The sequence below is a fragment of the Scylla paramamosain genome, chromosome 34 (genome assembly GCF_035594125.1).
Source record: "Scylla paramamosain isolate STU-SP2022 chromosome 34, ASM3559412v1, whole genome shotgun sequence".
Classification (NCBI taxonomy): Eukaryota; Metazoa; Arthropoda; class Malacostraca; order Decapoda; family Portunidae; genus Scylla; species Scylla paramamosain.
This window is the reverse complement of record NC_087184.1, coordinates 1,902,501-1,920,767: the sequence shown is the minus strand read 5'-3', so window position 1 is coordinate 1,920,767 and position 18,267 is coordinate 1,902,501. Positions and strand designations below refer to the sequence as shown.

Genomic DNA, 18,267 nt, shown 5'->3' with positions numbered 1-18,267 from the left:
TACTAAAGTATCTTCACTCATTATAATTTCCTACATCTAACTTTTCTAAAGTTCCTTTCCTTCCTTTACAAAAAGGTTACTCCTCCTCCTACTCTATCTTGAACTTTCCATTCCTTTCCAGTCATCACATACTCACTGCTCTCCAATTTCATGTCATCCTTCAAATGTATCTCGGTCATTCTAAGTCAAAATGCCACTCATTTAGTTCCTTACATACATCCTCAAATTTCCCAATGCTCCATCCGCTCACATTCACACATCCAAACTTCACGCCTTTTCTTGCCTGGTTGTTGACTTCTCTTCCATTCCTTACATCCTCAGTCATTCTTCTCATCAGGTCCACACAGCACACTGTCCTTGCCTCCACCCTCTTTCACCCCATCCTCGCGTTGCCACACACATTAAAGTGAACTCCATCCCTGGTGTAGAACTTGTCCTCGCCCAAGGTCTGGTCCAGGTTTAGGAAGCTCACATTTCCGCTCTCTTCGGCCATCCACTTCATCTATATCTTCATTATTTCTTCACACAGCCTCTTGTTGTTGTACTCCATACTTTCTCGTAGACATCTCAGGATTCCTACCACTGCAGACATCACAGCATCCATCATTTCTTTCACGGTGGCATCCATTCCATTTTTCTGTAGCTGGTTTCCACCACCCTGGACAATCGGCATGGCATCTTCCATTTTCTTGGTCTCTTGTTTGACCTTTCTTTTATCTGCCTGGTGCCAGTATGCCTGGCACCAGGCATACTGGTGCACCTACTCCCAGGCAGGGGGAACCTGACATGGGCAGGAGTGTGGCACACCATACTGTCCTCAATAATCTGCATCTTCATTCTCTCACACCTCTCCTCGTTCGGTCTGGTCGGTTCCGGTTGGTCCTTGGCGGTGTCTTCTCTTCTGATCTGGGCCTCGATGCCATTTTCATTCTTCTCATTTTCTGTTTGGCAGTTCTTATTGCAGCTTTCCTTATGCTCCTCATCATTCATGCATCTTGTGTCCTTTCAAAGCATTCATCACACAAGAACATAATATTCTTGTAGCTCAGCAGCATGTTTACATCTCTCATACCTATGCAAATCACCTAATACCATCTCATACATCTCACACACGCTACTCCTGACCTGTTGGTCACCTCCTCCTCACACACACGGTACACATTCATCACCATCTTAATTCTCTTACTTTCCACAGAAACTCTAAAAGAAATCTCTCTCTCACACAGATCTTCCACTCCTCTCTAAGCCAGATCATCACCAGCAGCAGGCTAGAGGTGGCTCGGGTTCCGCTTGAGCCAGCCTTTGCAGCAGCAACTCCTGCAGGGAAAAGGATTAAGGCAGACAGAAAATTAACATTATCCTCCATATCAATTGTCCCTACACCTGACACACCACATTTTCTCCAGGAACTCCTTCATTGCCTCCACAATCCTTTCATTCTTACACCTGACACACCACATTCTCTCCAAGAACTCCTTCACTGCCTCAACAATCCTTTCATTCTTACACCTGGCACACCACATTCTCTCCAGGAACTCCTTCACTGTCTCAGCCATCCTTCCATTTTTACACCTGGCACACCACATTCTCTCCAGGAATGAGATAAATACAACTAGGTAAACACACACACACACACACACACACACACCGAGGAAAAATTAAAACATACATACATTTCTATGAAATTTGAATCCCACAGTCCTATCATCATAGGTACAACTGGCAGAAGTGATGGAACAAAGACAAAGGTGCTGTGATGCAGGACCAGTCATCACCATACAAACACACAAACAACATGTTTGGTGACACAAACACACTTGAGGCAAGGAGAAAGAGGGGCTGCCTCCCTACAATATATTCCTGTAGCTCAGGTCCTGTATACAGTAAAATCCCTCTCATCCGGCATTCGAGTATCCGGCAGCTTCAAGTATCCGGCACATTTTTCCCCGAACCTTAAAATCAATAAAAAATCAATGTGTACTCATAAAATCGATTAAAATTCCTGCGTGAGGCATACTTTGTCCCCTCGCCACCAGAGCGCACTGCTTCGCGCCACCCGCAGCCCACTGCACTGTGTTTATTCAGTGACTCAGTCCCGCATGTGCACTGTTTATCGCCTGACGCCTTCATCATGCCTAAAGTTGTAGAAAAGATGAAGCGTGTTGTGCTTACACTTAAGCAGAAGGTAGACATTTGTCGACGATTAGAGAGAGGTGAAAGCAGACACCAATTAATGGCGGAATATGGTGTGGGCTCATCAACTATTTATGACATTAAATCCCAAATGAAAAAGTTGTGGGATTACATGAAAGCCACCGACACCCCAAAAGCAGGGGAAAATCGTCACACACTGCAATATCATCGTGGTGAAATGATGGACAAAGTGTTATACGAGTGGTTCAGCTTGAAAAGATCAGGAGTCACAATTACAGGCCCAATGCTACAACTGTGTGTTGGTGAGTGTGAGGTGGCAGGCAGCGCGAGTGGCGACGCGAGGCACGGCGATCAGCTGATCTTTGTTATGGTAAGATGCGTGAGTGTAGGGTGGTGATTGTGGACATAATTTCACTTTTATTCAAGTATCCGGCATGTCAGCCGGATAAGAGGGATTTTACTGTACTACACCTGGGTGAATACACAAACAGAACAAAGATATACAAAAACAAAGGTTTACTGCACACACACACACACACATTTATTGAAAGTCATCCTGCCAACAAAACTGCTGGGGTCATTATTACTTCACAGCAAACACAGGCACAGCCACCACCACCACAGGCACAGGTGTAGCCCCACTCGTCCACGCAACACCCGCAATATCACTTTGTCTTGAAACACTTGCCACAAACATCACACTCAAACTCCCTCACCCTTGTGTCTGAAGGTGTGTAAAGTGAGATGAGGCATGGTAAGAAATCTTTTGCCACACTCATCACACTCATAATTTCTAACACCACTGTGACAGGGAAGACTTTGTTAAATTTCTTTCCACACTCATAATTTCTAATATCATTGTGTGTCAGGGTGTGTGTGGTGAGGGAACCCCTTTAGGTAAATTTCCTCCCATACTCATCACACTCATAATTTCTAACATCACTGTGTGTCAGGATGTGTGGTGAGGAAAGACTTTTTGTTAAATTTCTTTCCACACTCATCACACTCATAATTTCTAACACCACTGTGTGTCAGGGTGTGTGATGAGGTTGCACTTTAGGGTATTTCCTCCCACGCTCATCACACTCATAATTTATATGCTGTGTGTCAGGGTGTGGTACTCAAGGCCACGTCTCGATACAAAAGTTTTGTCATACTGCTGGCACTCAAACTTGCTCTCTCCTCTGTGGAGAGAGCTGCCTCTCTCCAGGTGATTCTGGCCACCACGCCTGCGCCTCCCCACACCTGAGGCTGACTGCTGCTGCTGCCGCTGCCGGTCATTAATACTGCTGCCCGGCCTCACAACCTCCACCACAGCACCACTCCTGCCGGCACATACCACGGATAGTCCTGCAGGAACCACTGGGGAGGCCAGACAGCGGTCGGTGCCAAGCAGGGCGGTGGCCTACACGCTGGCCTTGTCTGATGAGCAGGGAAGGATGGTGGCCATCACAAACTGTACAAACGTCTCAGAAAAAAAAAAAAAAAACTATGGCACAAACTCTGCAGAAGCCCTGACCGCTCTAAGTGACTTTAATCTAGTACAAGATGAATATCATAATTACTCCCTCCACTCTCACTGAATACAAGACATACAACTGACAGAGGCATACCCTGCAATGTCTCGAGGACCAACACTAAACACGGACAAGCTAGCAGTCCACGCCTCCGCCGTCACACCGAGGACAGCCACAACCCAGCTCCTCACTCTCATTGTTTTATACACAGTGACAAGACCCCTTTTGTCACATCACATCCTCATCTGGGAATCCTGCTTCACATTACCTTAAAACTTCATCATCACACCAAAGCAAATGGCCTCGCATGTAACCTTCTGAAGTCGATACTAAACCGGTCTGCAAAATCCATGATGTCAGCTCATACAACCCACCTAAGACATCTGCTGGAATGCAGTTGTTTGTGTTTTTCACTCTGAGTACAATGAAGATCTAAAATTGCCTGAATCCTTCCAAGCATGCTGGACTAAACACAGGAGTGGACACTTGTTACTCCTTTTCATTGAGGAAATGCAGAACTGTATGCATTAAAAGATTTGAACTTCTCAATCACTCGTTTCCCCGTCAATTTTGTGTATCGATATTATACTGTACATTTACACTACATATGCCATCTTACTGAACTTGAGGCGAAACCATCGCGGCCAAAATACAGGGTAGGCCAAAAATGTTACCACCAACACATTTCTCTTATTTTCAGGAGAATCATGGCTGAACCCATAGATTTTCATCCAAAAACGCCTATGAATCCAGCAACTCGATATTCAGTGCAAGAGAGGCTAAGAATTGTGGAGGCCTATTTTGTGCCGACATCAGCAGTCCTTATTCAACGACAATTCAGGAGATATTGTCCCTGGGGAAATGCAGCCAGCAGACTCACAGACTTGATGTAATATGCGTCTTACAGTAGTCCTTGAGAGATCGACCTCCTGTGATATTGGTCTTGTTGATTTCCTTGGTGATTCATTAAAACGCTGTCTTAGAGTCTCAATAACGTCGTCTGTCCTTGCAGACAGTGACCGGCCATTGTGTCCTTTATTTTTTTTTTATCTCCAACACATCCTCTCTCCCTGAATTTGTCAGTCAGGTGCCTGCATGTGAGTCTCGGAGTGGTTAATTAAGGAAAGATGTGCCATATAGCAGTAAAAGGATTAAAGTGAAAATATACTGAGGCTGTCCCCGGGCCACAGACAGTCTCAACCGGGCAGTGCAGCACCAAGAGGGTCAGTCCGGGCAGATGACGCGGCTCCGCATCCCGCACCCCGCCTCCCAGCCCGGCAGTTTCCTCCAGGCCCGGGCCGCTTCCCGACTCCAGCGAACATCCTCCTGCAGGCAGGGAAAACAATAACACTGATGGATGATCTCCTACGCTTCCGACAAAGGCATCATCACCTATTTATTGTTACGCTCGTACCTTCGTTCCTCCATTCTTCACACCTTGCTGGCATACTTAAACATTTTGACTAAGTTCTCTTCACCTCTTCCCTCCTTCCTGTTTCTTCTTTTACCTCCTCCTCCTCCTCCTCCTCTTTCTCCTCCTCCTCTTCTTCTTCCTCCTCCTCCTCCTCCTCCTCCTCCTCCTCCTCCTCCTCTTCCTCCTCCTCCTCCTCCTCCTCCTCCTCCTCCTCCTCCTTCTCTTCTTCTTCTTCTTCTTCTTTTTATCTTTCTCCTTCTCCTCATCCTCCTCCTCTTCCTCCTAAGTTTACACATTAAACGTTGTAATAGATTATCATACCGTGATATATCCACGGGTCCCTCTAGTTATCATTATTATTATTATTATTATTATTATTATTATTATTATTATTATTATTATTATCATTATTATTATTATTACTATTGTTGTTGTGGTTGTGGTTGTTGTTGTTGTTGTTGTTGTTGTTGTTGTTGTTGTTTATATGTCTATTTTTTCATTTATTTTATATATATATATATATATATATATATATATATATATATATATATATATATATATATATATATATATATATATATATATATATATATATATATATATATATATATATATATATATATATATATTATATTTATTTATGTATTTTTTCTTATTCTGCCCCTCCCAATCTTCTCCACTCACCTGTATCGGCTGCCCATCTGTTTCAGATCACTTCACCAAAACATGCCTCTCGTCATCCCTCCCTCTGTTTGCCAAATCTTCCTTCACCATCCCCACCGGTGACATTCCGTTCACCGCAGTGTCCACCTACTGCCTGCCCAACAAATAACGTTTCCTGCCCATACTTGACACAGCGAACAATGAATGATATACAATAAACACAAAATATCATATTTCGTCCATGCCTGATGCAACGAACAATGAAGTATAATAAACACACAATAACGCGTCCTGCCCATACCTGACACAATGAGTAATGACTGATGTACTTTTAACACAACATAACGTTCCCTACCCATCTCTGACACAACGAACAATGAATGATATACAATGAACACAAAATTAAGTGACTCCTGTTAGCCTTTGTCTCGCCGTCGTCGACCTCCCGAGGACCTGTTTAGTGAGAGGCTGCGAATGACGTAAATTTAACATAATAATACTTCCAGACGCAAGACTAAGGCCATTATGGAGGCAGGGAAGGGGGTGGGATGCTGAAGCATATTAGTACCGTCGCATCCCTTGGAATTGTTGTGTCTCGCTGGACAGCCGTAAGTGCAGCGCTCAGCCACGGAGCAATGATACACTGAGCACTGCGATACTCCACAATACTGCTCCAGCCGCGGGGGAAATGTGGGAAGTGACTTTTAAGACAGGAATCTCTAGCTAGCGGCAACAATGGTGATCAAGGAAACGAGAACGTGCTGTAAAGTGATTAACTGACAGTTCTGACGTCGCAACTAAGACGTCAATGGACCACGTAGCTGTAGATTATAGAGTCTTCTTCTGTCTTCAGAAACCCATGCAGCAGGTTGTCAACTTAACATTAATCTGCGTCTTGAAAACTTATGGCTTCGTCTCTATACCACTATTACCAGGCTGCAGTGATATTTGTTGTTGCTTTCACGCGTGCTTTACGATTCTATTGATGATTTAACAAGGACTCTGCATCAGTAGTAGGAAAAATATCCAGAAGAACCCGCCAAATCAGTTATGTGTTCTTTTCATTGATTGAGTTTTGGCGCCACAGTAACGGGGTAATTGTAAAATACTGAGTCTTCTTCATTCTTCAGAGACCCAGCAAGTCAATCTTAGTCTGCTTCCTTAAAAGTTCCTGCGCCTGATCTCGTCCATCTTTTAAAAAGGATGCAGTGATATTCATTTAGATTTTCACGGGTGTTTCATGATGCTAATGAGAGTTACCAAGGATTCTACATCAGTAATGAGATCGCATGTGTGTGTGTGTGTGTGTGTGTGTGTGTGTTAGAGGGGACGGGCATAGAGCAACAACAACAACAACAAAAAGCTATATAGAAAATAAGGGCCAATGAAGGTCCCAGTCCCCAAAGAGTGGTTTATCCAAAGTTTGAGGACACGTGTCTTGAAACCCATGAGTATCCGGCAAATAATTTTTGTGGCTCTTGAAAATAGTCATGAGAAGCCAAAAAAAATATTTCATACGGGTGTTTTCCTTCTCCATTCACAGTCTACAAAGAAGAAACACCCCTAAGAGCTTCTGAATAATACGATTTTCTACGCGACCAGACCCTTCAGGAAATGTGTTGTTTAATGGTATAGGTCGAAGTCTTAACACGCAAAGGTTGTAGGAATAGAAACAAGCTCGAGTTGTGCAGTTTTTATTCTTTGCTGTTATTATTTAAGTGTTAAGTAACGTTTTATGTTTCAATATTCTTATTTTCATCTTGTTTTCTGTATGAGTTGCTTTCTCTTCCCTGCCAAAAAAACAAAAAACAAAAAAAAAAACAAAGAAGGGAAGCAAGGGAAAGAAAGAAATGTATACTAACAAAAGAGATATAGTGCACAACAACAACATCAACAACAACAACAACAACAACAACAACAACAACAACAAGATCATCATCATCATCGTCATCATCATCATCATCATGAACATTAAAAACAACAATAACAACAATATTTAGGCAACCACCACCACCACCACCACCACCAACAACAACAACAACAACAACAACAACAACAACAACAACAACAACCCTAAACTTGGCACTACTCCACCACACACACACACACACACACACACACACACACACATTCAACAAAAACAAACATGTTCTGAGGCAGAGTAACAAACAGGAATCAAGCAAGCATCTTTTAAAAGTCGCTTGAAATCACACACACACACGTTTTCTCACTCTCACTCAGTCTCCTTCACGTCCTCAAACATAACACCGTGTTTTTCCTTAATAAAGGCTTCTAGGGGGGTGAGGGCAGGGGACATTTGGTTAGGGTGGGGGATGAAAGGGGAGGCTGCGCTCTTCCCCTTCTTCTCCTGCTCCTCCTTCTCTTGCTCTTCTGCTTGCATCGCCATCTCCTCTTTCACTGCGAGAATCCAGCTCTGTAAATCATGCTGAAATAGACGATGAATAGATCAGTGAATGAATAGATAAAGTGTAGTAAGATTAAAGATAGGAGTAATCTCTCTAGATTTCCTCCTGCTCCTCGTCATCATCTTCCTCCTCCTTATTATTTTGTATTTATTTTCTCTCACCCAACACCCGAGTGAAATATTTCTGCGTGGAAGGAAACTTTTCCATTCCACGGGAGGGAGAATCTATTGAATCTATTGTGGGAAATAGGAAATATTATCTATTATCCGACAGGAAAAAGTCTCAGTATGTGAGTTTACTTTTTTTTTTCTCAAGTACTTAAAAATACAAGTCAACATTTATGCTTCGATTGCCTTTAGTAGTGACTTTGAACGATAATTTTGGTCAGCATTTCATAATTTTGTGGCCACAGTGTTTTGAACCTGGCAACACTGGCATGGCTGGGGAGGGTAGTGAGCGGTTGGACAGTGTCACAGTTCACTACTTCAGTTGTAGCCTTGGCTGTTGCTGCACGACCCATTGACTGATAGTGACTGACACTCACCCTTGTTGCTCCACTGTCCCAGCTTTGTTTACTTGCTTGCATCACCTGAATGAGGTATGTCAAAAGATTTTTTTTTTTTCCATAGTGTGTACTGAAAGTGTTTTTCGGAATGTGATGTTCTTGTCTGCTTATTATTCGTTGTTATGGTTATCAGTATTCTCTGGTTATTTTGCAGCATTCTGAAATATCAAGTGTGACCAGGGTTGCCTGTTTATTGTTACAGTTGTCATTACTTATTGGTTCTCAATTGCATTTTGAAAGCTTGTGTGTGACTTATTTCTTTGTCTATATAAATGGGGTATCGGTACAGTTGAACTGGTTGAAGGGGGAAAAGACAGTCAAAAAAGGCTGGAGCAGATTAAAAGGCCACAGAGATAACAAGGCGGGTTCTCAGAAGTGCTTCTCTCTTGGTGACGCAAAATCCTTGTTGATCTATCACAGCAATTGTGAAAAATCCTTGAAGATTTAAGTAACTTCCATTACAGTCTGTTAAAAGGACACACAGGTGAGAAGTGTCTTCAAACTTCCCTCTTGAAAGAGGCAATCACTGACAGGAGGAAATACAGAAGCAGACAGGGAGTTCCAGAGTTTACTACGTAAACATCTTTGAAGACTTCATTGCCTATTAAAAGTTGTTGGAATAAGATGCTGGCAAGCCTCGTATAAAGATTCCATTACCTTTCATTAGAATCTGTCAAAAGCTGTCGGGTACGATGCTGGCAACCCGAGTAAGGAGACTCCATTAGCTTCCGTTACAGCCTGTTAAAAGTTGTGATAAGATGCTGGCAAGCCTGGTCCCTTTCATTTAACTGGAACACATGTGCCGCTCCCATGAGAGCATTTACTGACGGAATCATAGAGATCACAGATGAAGTGGTTATGTTGGCTGGCGAGCAGACAAATAAGGGTAACTGTGGAACCTGCCCTAAGGAAAGCCAGAAGATTGCCAGTGGATCATAGTTTACAGAAGCCGTGCTGACGACTACAAACAAGGTTGTAAGCAGATAGTACTTAAGAATCCTTCTGTTGAAAGTAGATTCGGAAGCTTTAGAAACACAGGAAATCAAAGCTGTAGACCGGTACTTTGTAAATTTCAGTTTGGTGGTGAGTAGATAAGTACGTGCTTCACAACCTTCCTGTTGAGAATATATTCAGAAGCTTTAGAAATTCAGGAAGTCAAAACTATACGTACAGTTGAAGACTATAAAAAGTCTTCCACCTCCGCCGATCCTGCGACGAGGCCTAGGGTCTCTCTGGACGACAGCTATCATGGTCAAGACACACACGCACGTATACCACGAACCCTCTAGGCTGAGGCTTCGAAACTAGCGCGTCATGTCACATTTATAACGTTTTTTTGAGATATGCCAAATCCTTGTCTTCACAGACGCTAATATCCTCCACTTTTACATATTGCACTCCAGTGTCCTCAGTAGGTAACAAATACCTTCAATCAGTAAATACCTGGTTTTGAATCTACGGAGGGCTCATCAAAGTATGATCGTGCGTGTGTCGACCGTGATGGTTTGGCTGAGCCGTCTTCCAGAAAGACCCAGGCCTTGTCTCGGGTTCGGCGGAGGTAAGAGACTTCATGGTATTCGACTGTACGTGTGTAGTTTCAAGTGTTTAGTCCGTGCGAGACAGTTGCAATTCCTCACTAATGAAAGAGTTAACCAATATTTTCACTTTCATCCCTTTTATTCGTAAAACTCTGTAACTCTGCCTGTTTCCTATGACTTCAGCTTTTCAAAAGAGGAGTATCAAGACACCGTAGTACAGGAACTAAAGTAGTTAACTATATATATATATATATATATATATATATATATATATATATATATATATATATATATATATATATATATATATATATATATATATATATATTATGGTTTTCCTTGACTTTTGTAGCAATACCTTCAGGAACTTTTTCTTTTTCTTTCTTTCTTTTTATTTTCTTTCTATTATGTCTTCCTTTCAGTCATTCATTCTTTCTTTCTTTCTTTCTACCTTTCTTTCCTTCTTTATGTATTCATTTATTTATTTACGTATTTATTCATTTACTTATTTGTTTGGTATGAACCAGTTTCATTGACACACACACACACACACACACACACACACACACAAAAAAAAAAAAAAAGAACACAACTCGACCATACCTTTGGTCCTGCCTCCTCAATCAAGCGGCGCAGTTCGTCAACTGAGAAGTCTCTGAGCTGCTGCGGGGAGAGGGCAGGCGTGTAATCCGCGTCCTCCCGCCCGGCACTCAGTCCCGCCAGCCAGCAGCAGGTCACCACCACAGCCACACACGCCACCTGCGACGAAGAGGGTCAAGATTTTGGGCAATATTCTGAAACACTTCTGCGCCGCACCTCCACTGCATTCGAGAGGCTCTATCTAGTTGAAGTTACACGGGTTGAAGAGTGTCTTTATGGTTCTAGTGGCAGATTAAAAAGATTTCTGCATTGTTAACACGGGAAATACTCTTGAGGATCCGACTAATTATCTCTGTGGCCTTGGAAAATATTCGTACTGAGAAAGCAAAGCTATGATAAAAAGTCCCACTGAAGATGCCGATATCCAAAGAGTGAAGTGAAAAGGATTATTGAAATTTTAGAGAAGGGTCTTGAATCCTGCCTCTTGAAATAGTTCAGGTTAAAGGCAGGAGAAAATACGTAAGCAGGCAGGGAGTTCCAGAGTTTACCAATAAAAGGGGTGAAACATTTAGAATACTGGTTAATCCTTACATTAGAGAGGTAAGCAGGGGTGAGAGAAAGTAGGAAGTCTTATGTGGTGAGGCCGCGGGAGGAGGGAAAGTATGGAGTTAGCAAGATCAGAAGAACAGTCAGCGTGAACCTGGCGATAGAGGATGGCAAGAGATACATCGCTGTGGCGAGGAGAGAAGCTGAAGAAGGATGTTAGTCAGAAGTGCAGGTTTTTTTAACGGTACTTAATCCCTCACGTGTTCCTCCTCAGTAGATCTTCTGCTTTCATCTTTGTTTCCTTTTTCCTTTTCCCTTATCGACCAAAATGTATTGTTCCTTTTGCTCCTTCATTATACTTATTTTTCAAACAGGTATTCTCCAGTAATGTTATGTTCTCTTCTTCTTGTTCTCTGTCTGGTTATTACAATCTTACGCTTCTGTTTCTTTCCTCCTTATGTCCTGGGCGCCACAACAATAGTACTTCAGATCTTCATATTCTGCCACATAAATAATACACGTTGCTTCGTTATAAAATCAATTCCTGTCATTTCATCTTAGAGTGGGGCCCACTATAGCTGTGGGTGTTGGGAGATAGTAGCTAATAATTCACGATGAGATTGGGCGGACTAAAGAGCTGGGACCATATTCGGAAACGCCTCTGCGCCTCACCCCCGACTACTTTCAAGATGCTCTAGTTGGTTACACCGTTTTTTAAGAGTGTTTTTGCGCTTCCTGTGACGGATTAACAAGATTTTAACACTATTAACAAGAGAAACGCTCTTAAGAACTCGGGTAATCATCCCTTCGAAAACAGTCGTGTTGAGAGAGCACTGTGTCAGAATACGGCTCCTGGTTGTTTGCTTGATTGAGGTATGAGGAGAGGGAGCGATTTGTTGAGAAGGGCTTGTCTATAAATGTGGCTCTTTGTATTACTATTTACCCAATCACTTGCTGCCAAGATGATTTTAAACAAATAATCCTGGTACATTGTTAAGGATCTCTAGTATGCTGTTGTCATTGCTTATGCCATTATTTGCTACTTTTCTTCTCTGCTTCTACTCGTAATATGTGTTTATATAGTGACTTCTTAACCCAAATACTGGAAATACTTAAAATCTATGCCGGTCACTTCATCTTACAGTGTTTTTTCTACGTCGCTGTCATCACTGCTTCTGTCATTGTCTCTTATTCTTCTTCTGTTTCTACTCGCAATAAGATTCGTGCTTGTATAGTCACCTCTCAGCCCAGACACTGGAAATACCTAACACCTGCACCAGAGAAGTCAAGGCTACGGGTTAGAGGCTATTTGTCATGCTGTCATCATTGCTTCCCTCATTACCGCTTACTCTTCTTCTGTGTTAGTACTCGCAATAGGATCTGTGCTTGTATAGTCACTTTTCCTCTTTCCTAATACTGGAAATACATAGCTTAAGAGTTAAAAAAAAGTTTCTACTCACAACATCTATCTATCTTTCTATCTATCTATTTATCTATCTATGTCAATTTATTTATTTGTCTATCTATCTACGTATCTATCTATCTAGCTATCTATCTATCTATCTATCTATCTATCTATCTATCTATCTGTTACTGATCATTATGAGTTATTCTTTTCAACTGGACATTGTAAGAAAGCGAATATTAAGAAGCTCATCATTATCATCACCACATATGCCATAACTTGATACTTTTTTTTTTCATTATAGTCTCCAAAGTACATTTCATCTCTCCATCGTCTATTTTTTTATTATTTTCTTATACCGTAACAAGACAAGAACACAGGATGACAAGATACATCAAAAGATAACACAGGATGACAGGAAACAACTTGATGTGAACACGGGATAACACAAAAGCTACCAAAAGTTAAGAACACAAAGAACAAGAGATATTAAGGGACAGTAACATAGAATAACAAGAGACAGCAACACAGGATAACAAGAGACAAGAACACAGGATGACAAGATACATCAAAAGATAACACAGGATGACAGGAAACAACTTGATGTGAACACGGGATAACACAAAAGCTACCAAAAGTTAAGAACACAAAGAACAAGAGATATTAAGGGACAGTAACATAGAATAACAAGAGACAGCAACACAGGATAACAAGGAGAGCAAACGATAACACAGAATTACAGGAAGACAGTCAAATATAACACACATATGCAGCATAGCACAGGATAACAAGGATAGCAAAATATTACACAAAATAAGAAGACAGCAAAACAAGATAACAAGAGAGAAAAAGAGACAAGTTTACCTACACAAGTCATCTCCTGAATACTGCAATGAGACAAAAAGTATCACCTGTTATCATTTAATTAACATCACTACTTCTTCCTCTTCGAAAAAAAAAAAAAATCGTTTAATTTGATTTATTCTGATTGGTTGACATAATTAATTGAATATGGATGTAATCAGAAAATATATATATATAGTTTCCCTCAACGTAATTCTTGTCTCCGTTTTTTATCATTGTTTTCTTGGGTTATTCCGATTAACTCGTGTTCTTTTCCTACATCACGCCTCGCTGCCGTCTTGTCTGCGTCGTGCTGCAGTGTAGGGGGTGAGACGTGAGACCCGGGGATCATGCTGGTGTCGTCTCAATGGAGTGAATGTTTTGTGTGAGGTGACGCCTACCATCCAACACTTTTTTTTTTTTTTTTTGTGTGTGTGTGTGTGTTCCATAACCTTGAGCGTTTCTATAAATGCTCACTGCTATTGCCTACTACTGTTGCTACTACTACTACTACTACTACTACTATAACGAGAACTACTACTACTACTACTATACCAAGAACTACTACTACTACTACTACTACTACTACTACTACTACTACTACTACATTTTAAAACCCTTTGCTCCTTTATAAGAACTATTTTCAAAGGCCATCGAGATGACTAATCCGGTTCTCATGGGTGTTTCTCAGTGAATGATGCAGAGTCCTTGTCTAACTTTCACCAGAACCACGAAAGCATCCTTGAGAACGCCGATGACTTCCACTACAACCACAACTTCTTAAATATAGTAGAGATAAGAGGTCGAAACAACTGTGAATGTAGTTCCTTACCTGTATCAATGCCTTGTGATTTTTTTTCTCTCTCCTAAACAACTCGTGATCAAATAAAATGATGGAAAAGATGCGAGAATGTTTAAGAATGCGATGCTATGTTAGTTAATATATTTTTTTTTACTCTTCTAAACAAGACGTAGTTAAATGAAATAATGAAAAAACACTGAAATAATTGATAATGCGTTTCCTTACTTGTGCAAACGTCACGTGAATTAATATAGTCTCTCTCTCTCTCTCTCTCTCTCTCTCTCTCTCTCTCTCTCTCTCTCTCTCTCTCTCTCTCTCTCTCTCTCTCTCTCCTTAATAACTCATGAGCAAATGATGAGGTAATATTTAACAATGCCTTTCCTTACTTGTGTGAACGTATGTAGTTTGAATTATTACTGTCTTTTCTTCCCCTAAACAACTCGTGAACAATAAAATAGATATGAATGGAATAAAATAAGATAATGAAAAAGATGTGAAAATATTTAAGAATGCGGTTCCTTACTTGTGTGAACGCCATGTGAATTAATACAGCCTTTCCTCTTGTAAACAACCCGTAACCCGCTATTGTTGACTTAAGAGTGGCAGTGGGCAAGAACATTACAACCCTTATGTACCCTCGGTGGGCGTTGTCTCTATTCTGGCAACACTGCGGCTTTGTTTACACCGCGGTCCGATGACGATGCTTACTGAGAGGATGGAATAAACACTCTGCTATGACGAATTTTGGCACTGAAATTGCATCTCGTAATGTGAAAAGAAATAAAACTTCTATTTCCAGACACAATCTACGTAGGTTCTGTGTTGGGACGTGTTTGGTGCAATACGAGAAATGTGACCTTTAGGAATCCCGGTAAACTCTGGACTCGGCGTAATGTGATATGGGGCGTCTTTTGGTTGGGCCTGTGCTCTGAAACGCTCCACTCCCTCGCGGCGACTGTTTCAAATGCCGAAAAGGTGATTGGCCGTGTTGTTATAATGCTTTTCCTACAGCTGATGCAGAATTTTTGTTAAGTTGTCACTACTACTGTCATCTCCTACAGTAATGTTAGCTAAGTATATTACATGGGTTTGTTTTTAAGCACATGATGTTAAAAGGGAAAAGATGGATAGAAAAAATTAACTGGCCAACTTTTTTTTTTTTTTTACTGATTTTTGGGAGCCGACATGTTGAACATTTTTTTTCTTTCTTTTAGTCGACCAGTTAGTAAAAAAAAAAGAATACCTTGAAATCTCTTAATTTTCACTCTAGAATCATGAAGAAACTCCTTGAAAATCCTTAGTAACTTCCATTAGAGAATCATGAAAACGCCCTTTCATAGCACACAATAACTTCCATCAAAGAATCATGAAAACTTCCTTTGAAAATACTCAATGACTTCCATTAGATGACCATAGGAAAACTTATAATAACTTCCACTGAAGAATCATAAAAACGCCCTTTCAATATTCTACATAACCTACTAAAACCTTAAAACCGCCATTTGAAAGTTAATGGTAGTTTCCATTTAAAAACTAACATAATATCTGAAGGACTAAACGCAAAAAAAAAAAAAAAGAGATCACGAAAACGTCCTTTGAAAATCCTAAACAACTTTCATTAGAGAACCATAAAAACGTCCTTTGAAAACCCGTAATGACGTCCACTCTCCGAAAACACTCCCCGAAAAACAACACTGTATCATCTACTAGACAACCATAAAGACACCATTTGAATGCCCACGATGACTTCCACTAGAGAACCATGAAAATATCCACTGATAAAACAGTAATGACATCTGCTGGAGAACCTTAAAGCACCATCTGAAAAAACCCTCAATAACTTTCACTGGAGTTTGTTAAAAGTAGTCAAGATGAGAGACTGAAATACTAAAGAATTCAATGCTGTGTGCTCCTAAAGATTATACAAGAGATATAATAAACCTCATTCCTCCTTCCATTGCTCCTTTACCCTTTCCTCCATTTCCTTCCATTTATAGTCCTCGGTGTGTCATTCTATACCACGCAACGCTTTACACTTTACTAACAACGAAGCGTTTCTGAGTCACCCACAGAGAGGACAACAATGAAACACTGCTGCCCACACCTACACCACTTTCAAAAGGCTCTAGTTGAATTTAAGCGAATTTTTAGGGGAATGTTTACAGTTCCAGTGACAGATTAACAAGATTTCTACAGTATGAACAAAAGAGACACTCGTGAAAATCAGGCTGATCACCTCTGTGGCATTTGGAAATAGTTGAGGTGAAAGAGAAAATCGTTTCAAAATACAGGTTGAGGGTTTTTAGGGTTGATTTTACAGTTCTAGTGACATATTAACAAAATTTCTACGTTATTAACAGAAGGATCACTCTTGAAAATCCGACTGATCATCTCTGGCCTTGGAAAATAGTCATGATGAGAGGGCAAACCGTTCCTGAGTCACCCTCGCAGTCTCAGGATGACCCAGAAAGTGTGAATCAGGGAGATCTTGTGTGTTTATCTAATACAAGTGACATTCGGCCATGTGGCACCGCGCGTTACTTGATATGGTTCCTCCCCTTCTAGGCTGCGTCAGTTGGCCCGCCTTCCCTTCCCTTGCCTCACCACACGGATACGTTAGTTCACCAGTCGGCAGTCACCACATCTAAGACCTACCCCAGGATCCATACGACAGACTGTCTTGACCTAACCATAAACCCGTATTCTGAAACGCTCTGCTCTCTCATCACTACTATTTTCAAAGGCCACAGAGATGATTAGCCAGGTTTTCAAGGGTGTTTCTCCTGTTAATAAAGAAATCTTGTTTATTTGTCACTAAAACCGTAAGAACATCCTTAAAAACCTTGTACTCGTATTCTGAAACGCTCTGCTCTCTCACTACGAGTATTTTCAAAGGCCACAGAGATGATTAGCCAGGTTCTCAAGAGGGTTTCTCCTATTAATAAAGAAATCTTGTTTATTTGTCACTAGAACTGTAAAAACACGTATTCTGAAACGCTTTATTTTCTCATTACGATTATTTTTAAAGACCACATAGATGATTAGCCGAGTTCTACAGAGTGTTTCACCTGTTAATAGAGTGGAAATCTTGTTTATATGTCACCATAAATGTAAGAACATCCTTAAAAACCCGTGTAGCTTGAGCCAGAGCATTATGAATGTAGTGAGGTGTGGCGCAGAAGTGTTTCAGAATATTGTCCTTAATCTCACTATGCCTGCTCAGCTCACCACACGCACACCTCGTCTCACCCCGCGGGAACCTCATCTCAACACACCCAGTGTCTCACCACACCTGTTCCTTATCACGACACCCACCCGTATCTCCCCACACAGGTACTACCACACCTCAGCTCGCCACACCCATCCCTCGTCCAACCAATCACCGCACCCACTTGTCTCATAGTATACCTGCTCCTTAGCTCGTCACGTTCGTTCCTTTTCTTGAAGTATTATTATTTATGTTTATTTTCCGTGTTCACTATCGAAAGAAAAGAAATTGCAAGAAATGTCAAAAAAAGGGGGAAAAAAGAAAACAAAGAAAACTTAATCATTGAATCTATAGTAATCTTAATTAAGTATATATGTGGGTTTGTTTTTTGAGCACATGATGTAAAAAAAAAAAAGATGGATACAAGAAATTAACTGATCTTTTATTTTTATTTATTATTATTTTTGTTACTGACTTTTAGGAGCGACACGTTCAGCGGGTCCCTTTTTTTCTTTTCTTTTTTTTTGACAAGTACGTAAAAGAGAGAGAGAGAGAGAGAGAGAGAGAGAGAGAGAGAGAGAGAGAG

The 18,267-nt window shown here is 41.0% G+C and overlaps 2 protein-coding genes across 2 annotated transcripts in view; one reads left to right on the top strand and one right to left on the bottom strand.

The window, feature by feature from the left end:
- Nucleotides 1-7,429: 7,429 nt before the first annotated feature.
- Nucleotides 7,430-15,137, bottom strand: LOC135090025 (uncharacterized). Its single transcript, XM_063986255.1, has 3 exons — nucleotides 14,997-15,137; nucleotides 10,881-11,036; nucleotides 7,430-8,194 (listed from the first exon to the last, which is right to left on the bottom strand). The coding sequence occupies exons 1-3, from the start codon at nucleotides 15,090-15,092 to the stop codon at nucleotides 7,982-7,984; spliced, it is 465 nt and encodes a 154-aa protein (XP_063842325.1). The 5' UTR covers nucleotides 15,093-15,137; the 3' UTR covers nucleotides 7,430-7,981.
- Nucleotides 8,656-18,267, top strand: part of LOC135090024 (guanine nucleotide-binding protein subunit alpha-14-like) — a 23,882-nt gene continuing 14,270 nt past the window's right edge. The window contains exon 1 of the mRNA XM_063986253.1: nucleotides 8,656-8,772. The gene's annotated coding sequence lies outside the window, so the exon portion shown is untranslated. The remainder of the gene's footprint in view (nucleotides 8,773-18,267) is intronic.